At 38.4% G+C, this 17,844-nt stretch overlaps 1 protein-coding gene across 1 annotated transcript; it reads right to left on the reverse strand.

The window, feature by feature from the left end:
* Positions 1-5,832: 5,832 nt before the first annotated feature.
* LOC139731289 (uncharacterized) lies at positions 5,833-8,168 on the reverse strand. The gene is made up of 2 exons (XM_071642174.1): positions 7,667-8,168; positions 5,833-6,770 (listed from the first exon to the last, which is right to left on the reverse strand). The coding sequence occupies exons 1-2, from the start codon at positions 7,960-7,962 to the stop codon at positions 6,134-6,136; spliced, it is 933 nt and encodes a 310-aa protein (XP_071498275.1). The 5' UTR covers positions 7,963-8,168; the 3' UTR covers positions 5,833-6,133.
* Positions 8,169-17,844: the final 9,676 nt, after the last annotated feature.

A 17,844-nucleotide genomic window follows, 5' to 3' on the forward strand; every position in this document is an offset into this window, starting at 1 on the left:
TACGAACGAAAGCAGCAGCAATTGACTTGTTCATAAAAAAGAATGAAAAAGGAAGCAGCCAAACACTAATCTACACTCTGTGGTCATATCAATTGCACCTCTAAAGGATTTCGCGTTCTGAATGCATAAAGAAATAAGATAATCCCCTTCCATGGCAGTTTTTTCTTCTTTGTCCTTTTTGTTTGCTTGTATGGTAACTATGAAATCCTTACTTGAAATAACTTATGACTGCTACATAAGTGATATTAGGATGTATGTTGTTTTTTTCAGTTGATATTCTTACCCTTGCCTTGTTTCATTGCAATTTTCATGGTATGGCGAGCTTATGAAACGAAGAATAATAAATAGATTTTCGTTGATCACCTTAACCAATGTTGAACCATGTTCTCGTAGTACGGCATCGCTTTCTCAGCGAGTTCCCGCACGTCGTCTGTTACCTCCTCCCAGGGCGGGATCGCTGCAGGTTGAGTGAAATGGGTGCTGTTCATGGGCACGCCCAAGAAGGCTTCATTTTTGTACATGTTATCAGCTGGCCATTTCCACGACTTGCCTACCTCAGGGGACGCGGACCATTGTAGGAGCGACTCTGAGTAGGGGAAACCCACGGCTTCACAGAACTCTTGGATTACCGGTGCGGGGTTGGTGAGAAGAGCAGACGAATCGATGACCAACGTTGACGGGTTGACATGATCTCGTATGTACGTCCATTGCTTGTGATGCTGCTCGAAGACGATATCGACGCCATGCTCCTTGGCATAGGGGCGGAAGTCGAAGGAACTTTCACCAGTTTCGTTGAACTTCAGAATGCCAGCTTTTAGATACTGTGCAAAGGACGCCTTTCTCATAGACTTTTACACGAGCAGAGGATGCCGGATGATGAAGGCGTGTTGGTATCCTTTTGGGATGAATTGTCTTCTCTCATCGGTTGGCATGGCTACGCTTTCATCCTTAACGAAAACATATTTACTGGTTGATTCCTCCAACTTTTTCTTGATTGTTGCAAACATGTATTGTATAAAAAGATACAAACAGAACAATTGCAAAATACAATTTTATATAATTCTTTTACTGTCAATGGTGAGATTTTTTTTTCACAAAATGGTGAATTCTTTATATCTCCGCTGTCGCATAGTAGATGTTGTTGATTTTTATTTGAAGACACGAATTTACCCTACATCATACTTATTCCTGTAAAAACACAAATAGGCGGCACTGTGATATATTTGATGAGATTCTTTATGTTCAGGTCCTACAGAGTCCTCACGTAATAACACGTTGATAATTTTACCCATGAACTTCCTCTTGACCAATCAAAAAATTGGTTTACCTGGAAATGCTCGGAAAATGATAATTCAAGGGCCCTCTGGAAGTCACCCAAGAGGCTACCATTTAAACATAAGACAATAGAAAATCATTTATCATTAATACTTTCATTGTCATCATTATTATCATCACCGTTATTGTCATTACTATTAGTAGTACAAAGATAGTATTATAATTAAAGTTGTATATAACCTACAATTTATAGCCCTCGAGTGAAAAAAAAAAGAAGAAGCAGTGTCTCCATGTAGCTCACATGGAAATAAAACTTGGTTACTTTTGGCATGAATGTTACAAAGTGCCATAAAGATAGACTGATTTTTAAGCCCAAAGTAAACTATTTGCCATAATTGAAAGTTCCCCGTTGTGCATAACTTGGTAACGAAGAGATTCTAAGACGCTTGGTATACATACGGTAGTCTATCTGGATAGAAGGTGGCCCCGGGCACGTAGGTCGCGAGTGCCTCGGCAGCTATCTTGAACTCCTTCTCGTGGCCAGCATAGCTCATGGGAATGTTTGTGACCCCAAGCTTCTGTACTTGCATAGGCCTAAATCCAAATTGGCGGATGCCAAACGGTTCTATCCACACCTCGCAGCCTGGAATCCCCGACATGCACTTCGCGAACGCCGTCGAGATCGACCTTGGTATCATCCACAGAATCGCCCGACCTCCACTTTTACCGCCAGGGTTGTCATTCGGTATATTAGACATTGTAAGAAATTATGGGGAACGAAAATCTAAAACAGGTCTTCACTTACTAGAACTATGTCTGTGTCTATTCGTGTGTTTTGGATTTCTGCTACCTATGAAAAAAAAAATTACATTACGTTCTTTCATGTCAATTTTACTCCTTGCAATTTTAGTGCAGCCGGTTGTTTCATTTCAGAATCAACATTTTTGTCCCCATTAAAAGTACGTTATCAAACTAGCCTTGAAATAACAAAAAATATTCACAGATGTGCCTTATGAATTTCGAAAACAAATGAGATTAGTTTCACTTATTTTTAATGAAAGTTTATTACATTGAAACCATATCTGAACATTTACTAGCTCAGAGTGATCGTTGTGGTAAAAACGTAAATATTTTCATTTTGAAAATTACATATTAGTGTTGACTATATTAAAAAAAAGTCAATTTTGGGAAATTTTGGAAAATTATCGGAATGATGTTTGACTCTCGTCAGACCAATTTTAACTGGTAAGAGATCAGTGGTATCCAGGTTTTGTGATATCCCAAATGGTATTGCATGCAATGCAAACTTAATCAGGGTTATTTGAGAAAATATCCTTTATCAGTGCTGAAAACTGAGAGTAAAATCCAGGTCACACCAGCTATAAGGTTATGAAATTACTAGAAAAAAATGCTTATGATGAGAGCATATCTATGAAAATAGTCCATGGGCCAAGACCCGAAAAATGGGTTGTTGGTACCACCTGAGGTGGCAAAACCTTTTTGGTGTCATTTTGTTTGTCCGGCATAGATATGCTTATCAAGCTATGATAGCATTTCCAAATGAGTAGCTTAGTCATAATAAATGATTTTTTAACCAATTTGGTCTCGTTTTTATATCCCTATAACTTCTGAATCGAAACTAACCACTATACAAAGAAGAGCACTGTCTTCCGTATGTCTCAAAGAGATTTTCCCCGTGACTTTGGTATGTCCACAGGTGTTCTGTTGTAAGCGCGGTGCGCTAAGTCTTTATTCAAGGCAGCGAAGGGAATATCCAAAGGGATATGATGTCCACAGCTGCCACGCGGTGCGCTTAGTCTTTATCTAGACCCATGTACCGTTATCATATCTAAAGTTCCTCAAAAAAAAAAGGATTATCTATACTGTTTTCATACTACCCTCTCAACAAATACATCAGTTTTAAACAAAAATCACTCTGTATATTTACAATATTATTCATTATAATGTATTGTAGTGTACCGGTACATTATTTTTGCATTATCTTTTATTGTTGGATGGAAATAAAGCGACATTGGCGTGGTGTTAGCGTTTTCACCGTAGCGTTTTCGTTGTTGTTTTTAGATAAAAGGATATACACTGTATCATAAGCTTTGGATATTCCCTTCGCCGTCTTGAATAAAGACTAAGCGCTGTGGACATCATAACCTTTGGATTTTCCCTTCGCTGCCTTGAAGAAAGACTTAGCGCACCGCGTTTACAACAGAACACCTGTGAACATAAAGAAGACAGTGCTCTTCTTTGTATAGCGGTTAGTTTCGATTCAGAAGTATAGGGATATAACAACGAGACCAAATTGGTTGAAAATTCATTTATTATGACTAAGCTACTCATTTGGAAATGCTATCATAACTTGATAAGCATATCTATGCCCGACAAACAAAATGACACCAAAAAGGTTTTGCCACCTCAGGTGGTACCAATATCTGGCCTGGCCCATGGACTAAAAGCCTGAACAGACGATGAAGAAAACGATATGGATCACTCTTGTCTTGAGTATAGTTTTTCGTATTTGTTTATTTAGGAATGTAATAGTCTTCTACCAGCATGATACGACATTTCAATTCCATTCCATTCATTCACAGTTAGGCTACCTTACAACTGTGACAAACATGCAGACATTCGGGATTACATATAACATTCTGAGCATCGATGAAAAAAAAAGTACAACGTTGAAGAGTTCAAAGCAAAGTCTATGTACGCGGACCCTGAAGTTTGTTTTAAAGTCAAACCCTTTTATTCAATCCTCACTGATTCGAGGTAGACGAGACTGATTGTACTACAATCACTTTAAAATTTGTCACCTGTGGCGGTGTTAGACTCTAGCAGTTGCCTCCATCGTGGTGTTAAACCTTACCATTTATTTTTATGTTTATTATTTATACTGTAATACAGTCACCGCCGGTGGTGCGTAGGGTATTATGTCATTGTGATGACGCATCGGTTCTCGGATATTTTTCCCCTGCCTTCAAGTGATAACCATCGTCTAAAATCATTTCTAGTATTGTTTTGTTCGGGGGGGGGGGGGGGACATGGAGGAGGATACAATTTTTGTTTATTCCGCAATCCCACATTAGACTTATATTCCAGTTCGCCGATATAGGTGTGTGTTCGTGTCAATCGGGTGTGTATATATACATGCCTGTGTGAGCGTATGTGCATGCCAGAGCCTTTATTGTGTGACACAATACTATTTGTCAATAACAACACACTATTTTGACACAAAACAACATTACTTTTTTTTTTCAAAATAAAGAACTAACTTTATTGCTTTTTGGTAATCATGAACATTCAGCATAACGATCGATTTTTTTCCCCAGATTTTTTTTTTTTTTGACTAAAGAACCTTTCGTCAGGATGACGAACATTCGAAATAGCGAACCGGTTCCAATACATATATTACGGTTGTTCATTCTCTTTGACAATACAAAAACAAAAGAGTATAGTGTAAAAGGCTGATCAACACATTTTGTCAGAGTTACAGGTGTAATCAACACTTGAATAGCATCTTGAATTTGAGATCACATCATTCGGTGAGCACGAGGGTTTATATGAATGTTGATGATCTGCCATTGACGCACACACTATTTGGAAAGTGTCAATTATTTTGTCATACAGCAGGAGGAACGCCTAACACAAACAGAAAATGAAGCCATACAGTTGGTTCGCTTCTAAAGGTAGACCCCGCAATCAAATCATTATTGTATTGTTTGTTTATATTTTCTTTTATTTCATGCGAGCGTGATGGGATAAAATGGACTCTTTCACCCATACACAGCTGGACTTTTTTTTTTCACAGGAACTGTGATTACAATGCTACAAAGACAACAACAAAAAGAACACAACAATTAACAAAACATAAACAACAAATTGACGCAGTTGGACAGGGGTCACTAAACTATATTGCTTCAGTGCGTACTACCAGTCTTTGTCAGAAGACACTACCTTTCATATGGATTCCATATTGTTATCATTGGTTTCATTCATTCACTTTTCTTACTAATTAAAAGAACAGCAGCAAATAACTCGTTACGGGGAAAGAAAGCGAGATGAAGTATCTGTGTGTGTGTATATATATATATATATATATATATATATATATATATGTTTATGTATGTATATATATAATAATAATAATAATAATTGCATTTATATGGCGCTTCATACTGACGTTTCTAAGCGCACTTTGCTACTCATACAAATAGACTAGAAAACACAATAACGTTAACAAAATTAACGTTAGCAGTAACAAAAGAAGAAGAAAGAAAAGAAAAGAAAAATACATGTGATACAATGGTACAATAATTGATAACTGTGTGCGCCTCCAGAAAAAAAAAAATATTACAGCTGATTAAACAGGTGAGTTTTAAGAAGAATTTTAAATGATTCGACAGATGAGGCATTCTGAATATAAAGAGGAAGTTTATTCCAAAGAGTGGGAGCAATGGAAGAATATATATATATATATATATATATATATATATATATATATATGTTGTGTGTGTGTGTGTGTGTGTGTGTGTGTGTGTGTGTGTTTGTGTGAATTTTAACTCTATTATGTTCGTCGTCACGCTTCTTGGAATCGTTTGATATTGAATTTCATTTGCAATCAGATAGTCTTCATGGAATAAAATATTTCGTCATGACATTCTCTGTACCTGAATCAAACTACGTATATTTTGTGACGGCAACAGTAGTGGTCATGTTTATTGCTCTCTGAAATGATGTAGGTCTACTCGCCATAAATTATGAAATGCTTTGTTGCAAGTTTTTGTAATATGGTGTGTTTGTCTATAATGAAAATTCAAGAACAAATGCATTTTATCGGCTACTCAATAGGTCAATGCTGAAGCATGTCCTCGTAGTACGGCATCGCTTTCTCGGCTAGCTCCCGCACATCGTCTGTTACCTCCTCCCAGGCCGGGACCGCTGCCGATGGAGTGAAATGGGTGCTGTTCATGGACACACCCAAGAAGGCTTTATTCTTATAGATGTTTTCACCCGGCCATTTCCACGACTTGGCTACCTCAGGCGAAGCGGGCCATTGTAGGAGCGAGTCAGAGTAGGGGAAACCCACGGCTTCACAGAACTCTTGAAGTACCGGTGCGGGGTTGGTGAGAAGAGCAGACGAATCGATGACCAAGGGTGACGGGTTGACATGATCTCGTATGTAGGTCCAGAGATCGTGATGCTGCTGGAAGACGGCATCGATGCCATCCTCCTTGGCATAGAGGCGGAAGTCGAAGGAACTTTCATCAGTTTCGTTGAACTTCAGCTTGCCAGCTTCTTTGTACTGTAAGAACCACGCCTTTCTCATCGACTTATACACAAGTAGAGGATGCCGGATAAGGAAGGCATGTTGGTATCCTTTTGGGATGAATTGTCGTCTCTGATCAGTTGACATGGTATAGCTTTCATCCTTAACGAAAACATATTTACTGGTTGATTCCTCCAAGCTTTTCCTTATTGTTGCATACCTATAGCATAATAAAAAGATAAAAAACAATAATTGCAAAACATGATTTTATGTAATATCATTACTATCAATGGTGGGATTTTTTTTGTCACAAACTATGAATTCTTTATTTCTTCGCTGTCGCGTAGTAGGTGCAGTCGATTTTTCTTTGAAGTGCATGCAGAGACTAAAAATTTTACCTTACATCATCTTATTCCTGTAAAAACACAAATAGGCGGCACTGTGGTTTGATGACTTCAGGTCCTACAGGTTACTCACGTAATAACACACTTGATGATTTTACCCATGCATGGAATTCCTCTCGACCAATTAATGTAGACCCTATAATTGATTATTTGGAAATGTTCGGGTAATAATAATTCAAGGACCATTGGAAGCCACCCAAGAGACTATAAGAAAACAGAATATCATTCATCATCAGTACTATCATTAACATCATTATTATCATCACTATTGTAGTACAAGGATATGATTAAAATTGTATATAACCTACAAGGGCGGATACAAGAATTCCGTAAAGGGAGGCGCCTTTGCAAATTAAAGGGGGGGGGGGGCTGAAGCTCCTCCCCGCCTTCAAACTTTTTCGTTTTTATTTCCCTTGTTTAGACAACAACAAAAAATAGATAGCGGGTGCGCGCCCGTTGCGCCCCGTCTGGATCCGCCACTGACCTAGACTCTTCATCACTCAACTGTTAAACAAAAGAAGAAGCAGCATTTCCATCTTGCTCACATTGAAGTCAAACTTGGTTACTTTTGGTATAAATGTCACAAAATGCCATAAGAATAAACTCATTTTTTAGGAGCCAGAGGTTAGCTACTCGTCATAATTCATATTTGAAAATTCGTCATTAACATGTCCTGGAAACGAAGAGATTCAAAGACGCTTGGTAAACTTACGATAGTCTCTCTGGAAAGAAAGTGGTTCCGGGTGAGAAGTTCTCTAGCTCCTCGGCAGCTATTTTGAACTCCTTCTCGTGGCCATCATAGCTCAGTGGTTCGTCTTTTATAATCCCAAGCTTCCCTAGTCCATTCAGGGCAAAGTGGCAGAAGTCGAACGGTTCCATCCACACCTCGCAGCCTGGAATCCCCGACATGCATTTCGTGAACGCCGTCGAAATCGATCTTGGTATCATCCACAGAATCGCACGGCCTCCGCTTTTTCCGCCAGGGTTGTCATTCGGTACATGAGACATTGTGAGGTATTATGGGGTAGGAAAATTTGAAACAGGTCTTAACTTTGTAGCTTTATGCCACCATAGTAGGAGTACTTGGTAATCAGGTCTGTTCACCGAGTTGTTTGCCAAGTGGCCTTTGGTCGATCGTCATGATCACATGGGGATTCGAGATTCTGGTTCTAATGTTTGCTTTCCCTCTCAGACCTTTTGTCTGACGTATTGTGGTAGAAAAACGTATGATTTCGTCATATCTGTAAATATACTGTATATACATAAAGACATAGATCTATACAGTTTGCATATATATATATATATATATATATATACGCATAGATGTGTGTGTGTGTCTTGGATTTCTGCTGCCTTTCTGAAACAATATTTATATTACGTTCTTTCATGTCAATTTCACCCCTTGCAATTTTAGTGCAGCCGCTTGTTTTATTTCAGAATCACAATGTTACAGGTGTAGCATAAAAATTTAGAAAATAAATGAAATTTGTTTTACTTATCTTTAATGAAAGTTAATTACATTGAAACCACCAGAAAGAAAAGATTGTGATGTGCATGAAAGGAAGACATTTTATTTCCATTCCATTCATTCACAGTCTAGTTACCTTACTGTGACAAACAAGACAATCGGGATTACACATAACATTCTGAGCATGAATAAAATAAATACAACGTTGAATAGTTCAAAGCCGCAAGTCTTTACGTGGACCCTGAAGTTTGTTTTAAGTCGAACCATCCTATTCAGTGCTCATTGATTCGAGGTAGGCGAGACTAATTGTACTCCAATCACTTTAGAATTTGTCATTTATGGCGGTGTTAGAGTCTAGCAGTTGCCTCCACCGTGGTATTGAATCTTTTTTTAAGTTTATCACTCACACTGTCATACAGTCACTGTGGTAAAATAGGATATTACGGCATTGTTTCCCCGGCCTTATTACCTTCAAGTGATAGCCATCTTCTAAAATCATTTCTAGTATCGTTTTGTTGGAGAGGGGAACATGGAGGTGGACAAGATATTTGTTTATTCCGCAATAATGCAATCCCAACAACGATGATAACTCTATTTGACACTAAAACAACAATATTTGTTTTTCAGAAGAAAGAACTGACGTCATTGCTGTTTCGTAACCATAAATATTCAGCAACTGAAGAACCTTTTGACATTGTCAGAATGCCGAACGTTCAAAATAACGAACCGTAACGAGTACATATAATGCGGTTATTCCTTCTCTGACAATACAAAAAAGGTATGTTGTAAAAGGCTGACCAAACTTTATGTCTGTTCAACGTGTGAATCTCGTCTTTAATTAAAAAAAAATATTCATAGGGTATGGATGTAACTGTTGTTAGACTTTCCACAAGTGGTCCACTCGCCGAAGAAGACAGGTTTCCAATATGACTTCAACATTTCTGAAACCCTAACAGGACTTTAAATTATTGGGAATGACCTGGGACCTGAGACTACAAGAATTTTCAGCTGCCAAAGTCGTTCTCACAGTGTCGTGAATATTGGAATCAACAATCCATGGATATGAAATACATGACTAAAACAGAATTTCAACTCGCTATATCATTTTTTTTTTAAATTGTTAACTGAAATGTATGTTAGTATCCCAGTACAAATAGCATGGCAGGCCATTTTATTAAGTAGAGATAATAATTGTTAATGTTCCTTCATTTAACTATTTCTTGACATAAGATCGACACCCACGAGTCATAATGTACAGCCCACGAATTATACAGTCCACAAGTCATACAGCCAAAAAGTTATGCCCATACCGCCCACTAGTTGTACAGCCCATGAATTCCACACTAAGTGAACAACGCCCACAAGTTCGACATCACGTAAAATAGGCACATGAATTATACAATCCATGAGTTCGACACTAGCCTGAGAAAGCACATTAAAATGACACTATTCCCCTCCCCCCCCCCAAAAAAAGGCTAACAAGACCGACAGGATAAACAGCGTAATCTATAAACGAATTGAAAGTGTGTAATTGTATAGGGTGTCTGGATGGGAAGTCTATAGTGGGATATTTGAAAAAATAATGACTGCTATACTAATATCCAACGTTTTCAATATTGATTCAATACAATTACTGTTGGCGTGCTAATTGTAACAGATCTTTATCAAATGAAAATGGTACTTTCACCGTCCATTTTTTCTTCTCTTTTTTTAGGAGGTAGGGCAAAGCCCTAAAGCCGTCCCGTCCCTTCCCACAGAACATATACTCACTCCGAAAAAAAGAAGAAGAAGAAGAAGAAGGAAAAGAAGGAAAATAAGAAGAAGAAGAAGAAGAAGAAGAAGAATGGAATGATGAACATGCATATATAGGTTAATCTACTAGAAGAACATCCAGTTGTAAAATGAAGTTTGCCAGGAAATATTCCCCCAAATGGTCAATTTCCTAGCGTACATGATCTGGAGGGGGCGAAGTCATCAACAATCTTGTGCTCGATAGTGTGACTAAAGTGCACTCGGTACTATTATGCCATAAGATAATCTCCTTCCATGGCAGTTCTTTTTCTTTTTCCTTTTTGTTTGCTAGTTTTTTTAAGCTATCAAATCCTTTGCTTACTTTTAACTATAATTGTTATAAAAAGTGGCATTAGAATATCTGTTACTTTTCAGATGATGATCTTACCCTTTGCCTGACAATTTTCATATTATAATGACGTACTCATCAAACGAAGAACTAAACAAAATCGTTTATCACTCTGTAATCCGATGTTTAAGCATGTCTTCGTAGTAAGGCATCGCTTTCTCAGCTAGCTCCCGCACGTCGTCTGTTACCTCTTCCCAGGCCGGTACCTCTGCAGGTGGAGTGAAATGGGTGCTGTACATGGACACGCCCAAGAAGGCTTCATTTTTGTACATGTTATCAGCGGGCCATTTCCACGACTTGCCTACCTCAGGCGATCCGGACCATTGTAGAAGCGACTCTGAGTAGGGGAAACCCACGGCTTCACAGAACTCCCGAAGGACCGGTGCGGGGTTGGTGAGAAGAGCAGACGAATCGATGACCAAGGGTGATGGGTTGACATGATCTCGTATGTAGGTCCAGAGCTCGTGATGCTGCTGGAAGACGGCATCGATGCCATCCTCCTTGGCATAGAGGCAGAGGTCGAAGGAACTTTCATCAGTTTCGTTGAACTTTAGCATTCCAGATTCTTGGAGCTGTGCGAACCACCCCTTTCTCATAGACTTGTACACGAGCAGAGGGTGTCGGATGATGAAGGCGTGTTGGTATCCTTTTGGGATGAATTGTCTTCTTTGATCGGTTGGCATGGCCACACTTTCATCTTTGACGAAAACATATTTACTGGTTGATTCTTCTAAATCCTTCTTGATAGTTGCAAACCTATGTTTAACAGAAAATGGCAAATTACATAATTACACTGAATTTATAGATCATTACTGTCAGTGTACAGCGTAAGTGCATTTTGGATATTGGCTTTTTCTTTGCCGTGTGTAGGCGAATAGCAGTTAGTATTCTTCCATTCTATGAAATTCTTTATAGGACTGTAAACACAAAGAAGACATAAGATGAAATATTCAACCTTGGAAGATCGTATTTAATGCAGTGTAGTTCAGGGCAATTTTATTTCTTTTCATTGAAAAATGAGTGAACGACATACAAAACATACTCTCCACAAATCAGCTTTTGTCGATTGCAAGAAAGACATACATTAAATTTCTGTTAAAGTATGAGCCTCAACAATTACATTATGATTTTCAAATGCGAAAGAAGCAATGAAATAAATGCATCGTCCATTTTTCATCATTCTTGAAAACTGCTCGTTGACATTTCATGTTGAAGAATCGAAGAGGTCATACACGGTTGGAAAACTTACGGTAATCTATCTGGAAAATAGGTGACCTCTGGCATGTATTTCCCAAGTGTCTCGGCAGCTATCTTAAACTCCTTCTCGTGACCATCATAGCTTGTTGGTTGCTCTGTAATCCCAATCTTCTCTAGTTCCTTCAGGGCAAAGTGGCAGAAGCCGAAAGGTTCCATCCACACCTCGCAGCCTTGAATCCCCGACATGCATTTCGTGAACGCCGTCGAGATCGATCTTGGTATCATCCACAATATTGCCCGGCCTCCGCTTTCGCCGACAGGGTGGTCATTCGGTATATTAGACATTGTGAGGTGTATAGGGGTTGACGAAAATCTGAAACAGGTCTTCACTTTGTAGCATTTATACCACCAAAGTGGGACTATTCTGTAATCAAGTCTGTTCACCGAGTTGTTTGCCAAGTGGCCTTTGATCCTTCTTGAGATCACATTTAGATTCAGGTTTCTTTCCCAAATATTTATTCTCCGTCTTCAACCGTGTGTCTTACGTAATACGTTTAGATAAATCAATGGTTTCTTCATGTATGTATGTATGTATTTATATACAAAAAGATATACAGATAACCTAATTTTAGGTTTTTATCACATATAAAGATATAGATATATAATTATATATGTTTATTATAGACATATATACACATATATGAGTGCCTGTGTGTGTCTTGGATTTCTGCTACCTTTAAAATTTGTCACCTATGGCGGTGTTAGACTCTAGCAGTTGCCTCCACAGTAGTATTAAATCTTACCAGTTATTTCTATTTTTATTCTTCATACTGTCATACAGCCATCGCCTGTGGTGCATAGGGTTTTATTTGTCGGTTATAGGGTATTTTCCCCCTGCCTTCAAGTGATAACCACCTTCTAAAATCATTTGTAATATCGTTTGTTGGGGGAGCGGAACATATGATATGGAGGAGGGTCAAATATTTGTTTATTCCGCAATAATACAATCGCAAATAGAAATACATGTATATTCCAGCTCGCCAATATAGGGAGAGGTGTGCCTCGTGTGTGTTTGTGTCAACCGGGTTTGTTTGTATGCATGTCTGTGTTTTCGTGTTTTCAGTCAATTTTTATTGCATTTGCTGATAACAGCACTCAATTTTTACAATAGAAGTACATTATTTTTGGGGGAAATACTTACTTCATTGCTTTTTTGTAATTATAAATCTTTAGCGTAACGAACTATTTTCGATAATCAAATTTTAAATCAAACCAATCAAAATTCAATAATCACATTTTTTCCCTAAAGAACCTTATGACATTGATGACATGACGAACATTCGAAATGACGAACTGTAACCGGTGCATGATAATTATTATGCTGCAGTTGTTCATTCTCTTTGACAATAAAAAAAAAATATGTTGTTAAAGGCTGATCAAAACAACGTGTGAATCCCGTCTTCAATAAAGAAAAATATTCCCAGGGTACGGATGTATCTGTTATAAGCTTTTCCGTAAGCGGTCCGCCCGCAGATGAAGACAAGTGTCATTTTTCAAACCCTAATAGGATTTTAACCTGGTAATGACCAAAGATATAAGACCATGAGAATTTTCAGCTACCATATTCGTTCTCACTGGGTTGTGAGCATGGGAATCAACAAACCATGGATATGAAATACATGACTTGAACGGGATTTCAAAATACTATTTCAAATATGTTTTCTTTTATTTTTATATCCCAGCAAAAACAGCTAGCCTAAATGGCCATGTTATTAACCATAGATAATTCTTAATGTTTATTCATTTGTTTTGTCAGGTGCACGTCATGAGACCGACACCTACGAGTCATACAGCCCACGAATTATAAAGCCCACAAGCCATACAGCCCATGAGTCATACAGCCCACAAGTCATGCAATCCACTAGTCACACAGCCCACGAGTTCGACACTACGTAAACAAAACACACAAGTTCGACATCTCCTAAAATAGGTCCATGAATTTTACAACCCAGGAGTTCTACACTAGACAAAAGAGAGCGCATGAATTCGACACTACGGTAAAGAAGGCCCACGAGCCCGACAGGATAAACAGCAACATCTATAAACCAATTGAAAGTGTGTAATTGTATAGGATGTCTCATTAGGGGGATAAAGAAGAACATAATGAATGATGGGAACGTGGAGTTAATTGCTAGAGTTTTACCGCTTCAACTACTCTTCGTCACCCCCTGGAATTTCAAGACCTTTCGTGGCTGTATGTGTGAGTGTTTGTGCCAAAAACAAAACAAAAATAAAATAAAACAAAGCAATACAATTCATCAAACGTGTGCATCAGATCTTTCCACTTTATTTCCAAAATTCCACCCTCGTTTGAGTGTTACTCCTCGACATTTGTAGGTATTCTTTGCCCCCCCCCCCTCCCCATGAAAAGGGGGATCTATGTGTGGTCATGGTTAATGTAGTCTATAGTGGGATCTTCGAAAAAAAAAAGACTACTAATGACGTTTTCAATATTGCCTCAATACAATCATTACTGCTTTGCTACTTTATAACAGTTCTTTAGGAAATTAAAATTGCACCTTCGCCGTCCATTTTTTGATTTTTTTTTTGTTTTTTTAGGAGGTAGGGCAAAGCCCTTCTGTCCCTTCCCGCAGATCATGATATACTCACTAACAAAAACAAAAAGGGAATAAAAAATGATGAGCATGCATACTCGAGTTACCCTACGAGAAGAATATCCAGTTGTGAAATGAAGTTTTCAAAGAAATATTTCATAAAATAATCAGTGTATCGGCGCACACTTGCTGCACATGATCTGGAGGGGACGTAGTCATCAACAATCTTGTGCTTGATAGTGCCGGTGACTAAAGTGCACTCTGCAGTATGTTATCTTTTCCTTCTATGTCATTAATGCAATACCCTGAACAGATTCATACTAAGAGTTGCCATTCGTTCGCTCTTCATCGTTCAGTCCTCGTCCCTATAACTGGTCAAGACTGGAAGATATATAGACGTTTTACTTTTTAGCTTTGTTCATTTCATGAATTTTCAAAGGATTGAACATGCAGGAGAAATGACAATGATAAACTGGAAAAGTATTTAAATCTATAAAATGGGACAATGTAAGTTGTTTAAAGTGTTCACACTAATTGGTGGGGACGATGGTGGTACGGACATTGGTTACACTGCCTTTGACGCACACACATTTGAAGGTACCATTCATCCGTTTATTGAATGTAACAGCAACGAACTTTTAAGACATACAAGTAAAGTATAAAGTCGTACAGCCATGTCTTGTTCGTAAGGTAAACCTGTGATCAGATAATGTTGTACTGGCACAGTTGGATAGGTGTCACTTAACTACATTACTTAATGCATACGAGCAGTCTCAGTATATGAAGACACTACATTTCACGAATTCAAAAAGCATTATAACCCTTCTATTTATACTGTCGTCATTTACTATTATCTAAAAGTAATTCCAACTTTCATGTCTGAATTATTATGCTTACATGATTGTGAGCTCGCCGGATCAAAAGTAATTATGAGGATCCATATTCCACTACTCGTCACTTCATATCAAATGATTCAGATACATTGTAACCATGTTATAGCACTAGAAAATGGTTCTACCGTATAATCTTTGCGACTGTAATTGACAATCTAATGTAATGTTTTCTCAGTTAAAAGATTCAGCTAACCATCCAAATGTTGCGTTGAACGCAATGACGAAATGAATTTGTGATAGGAAAGAAAGCAGCAGCAAATAACTTCCTAAATAAAAAAAAATGAAAAAGGAAGCAACCAAACACTGATTTACACTCTGTGGTCATATAAGTTGCACCTCTAAAGGATTTCTCGATTTGAGTGCATAAAGAAATAAGATAATCCCCTTCCATGGCATTTTTTTCTTCTTTGTCCTTTTTGTTTGCTTGTACGGTAACAATGAAATCCTTGCCTTACTTTGAAATACCTTATGGCTGCTACATAAGTGGTGTTAGGATGTATGTTGCTTTTTCAGTTGATGTTCTTACCCTATGCCTTGTTCCATTACAATTTTCATGGTATGGCGAGCTAATGAAGCGAAGAATGACAAATAGATTTTTGTTGATTACTTCAACCGATGTTGAAGCATGTCTTCATAGTAGGGCATCGCTTTCTCAGCGAGTTCCCGCACATCGTCTGTTACCTCCTCCCAGGCCGGGACCGCTGCTGGTGGAGTGAAATGGGTGCTGTACATGACCACACCCAAGAAAGCTTCGTTCTTATACATGTTATCAGCTGGCCATTTCCATGACTTGGCTACCTCAGGCGACCCGGACCATTGTAGGAGAGACTCTGAGTAGGGGAAACCCACGGCTTCACAGAACTCTTGGATTACCGGTGCGGGGTTAGTGAGAAGAGCAGACGAATCGATGACCAACGGTGACGGGTTGACATGATCTCGTATGTAGGTCCAGAGCTCGTGATGCTGCTGGAAGAGGGCATCGGTGCTATACTCTTTGGCATAGGGACGAAGGTCGAAGGAACTTTCATCAGTTTCGTTGAACTCAAACATTTCAGCTTCTTGGAGCTGTGCGAAGGACGCCTTCCTCATAGACTTGTACACGAGCAGAGGATGTCGGATGATGAAGGCGTGCTGGTATCCCGTTGGGATGAATTGTCTTCTCTGGTCCGTTGGCATGGCTACGCTTTCATCTTTGACGAAAACATATTCACTGGTTGATTCCTCCAAATTCTTCTTGATAGTTGCAAACCTATATTTAACAGAAACAGGAGCGCATTTTGCATGATAGATTTTCTTTGCCGTTTATAGGTTACTGTTGATTTTCCTTAAACCTTCTGGACTGAAATTGTCCTGAATTAACATCACAGATTGTTCCTATTCCAAGAAATACATAATAACATTCAATTGTCTTACATTTTATCGAATTCTTTATTGTAAATTAAAGCGAAGAAGACATGAGATGCAATAGTTGATTTTGGAAGATCGTATTCAATTCAATTTAGTTCAGTTCAATTTTCATTTATATTCATTAGGAAAACGTACTCTACGCAAATCAACTTTTCATCGATTTGCAAGAAAGAGATAATGCAGTGTGGATCATGAAGTACACATTAAAATTTAGTTAAAGTATGAACTGTAACAATAAGGCATAACAACTATCGATTGCAAAAGAACCAATGAAACAAGTGTATCGTCCATTATTCCTTTATTTTATATCTATTTATTCATTCACCACTCATGAGTAGGATGAACCTATTCAGCCAATGGTTGTTTTTCATAGGGGCCCCACACCACATTAAAAATACATACAATTCAAAATACAACAAATTCAGCTACATAAAACCAAACAATCAATACAGACATAAGATACATACAAGTATATTAATGAACCTAACAAAGGGACAACAATTATTGGGGGTAGAAGGAGTGATATGTTCAAATAGGTCGTTATACTCGTAAACTTTTAATGCATATATTATTGTGCTATTCATTAGATTCTATTAGTGGAGTGTTATTCGATTCAATAGAACATGGTCTTCATTAAGATTCATGCTTAAAAGCTGCTCGTTCAAATTTCCTGTTGAAGAATCAAAAAGGACATACACGCCTTAAAAACTTACGGTAATCTATCTGGAAAACAGGTGACCCCAGGCATGTATTTCCCTATAGCCTCGGCAGCTATCTTAAACTCCTTCTCGTGACCATCATAGCTCATTGGTTGCTCCGTAATCCCGATCTTCTCTAGTTCCTTCAAGGCAAAGTGGCAGAAGCCAAACGGTTCCATCCACACCTCGCAGCCTGGAATCCCCGACATGCACTTTGTGAACGCCGTCGAGATTGTTCTGGGTATCATCCACAGAATCGCCCGACCCCCGCTTTTTCCACCAGGGTTGTCTTTCGGTATATTAGACATTGTGAGGTGTATCGGGGTTGACTAAAATGTGAAACAGGTCTTCTCTTATTAGAATTATGCCACCAAAGTGGGACTACTCAGTAATCAAGTCTGTTCACCGAGTTGTTTGCCAAGTGGCCTTTGATCGTCTTGATTACATAGGGATTCGAGATTCTAGTTCTTAT

Source organism: Diadema antillarum, unplaced genomic scaffold (genome assembly GCF_040938485.1).
Source record: "Diadema antillarum isolate AM-2024a unplaced genomic scaffold, OU_Dant_1.0 seq00000368_RagTag, whole genome shotgun sequence".
Lineage (NCBI taxonomy): Eukaryota > Metazoa > Echinodermata > Echinoidea > Diadematoida > Diadematidae > Diadema > Diadema antillarum.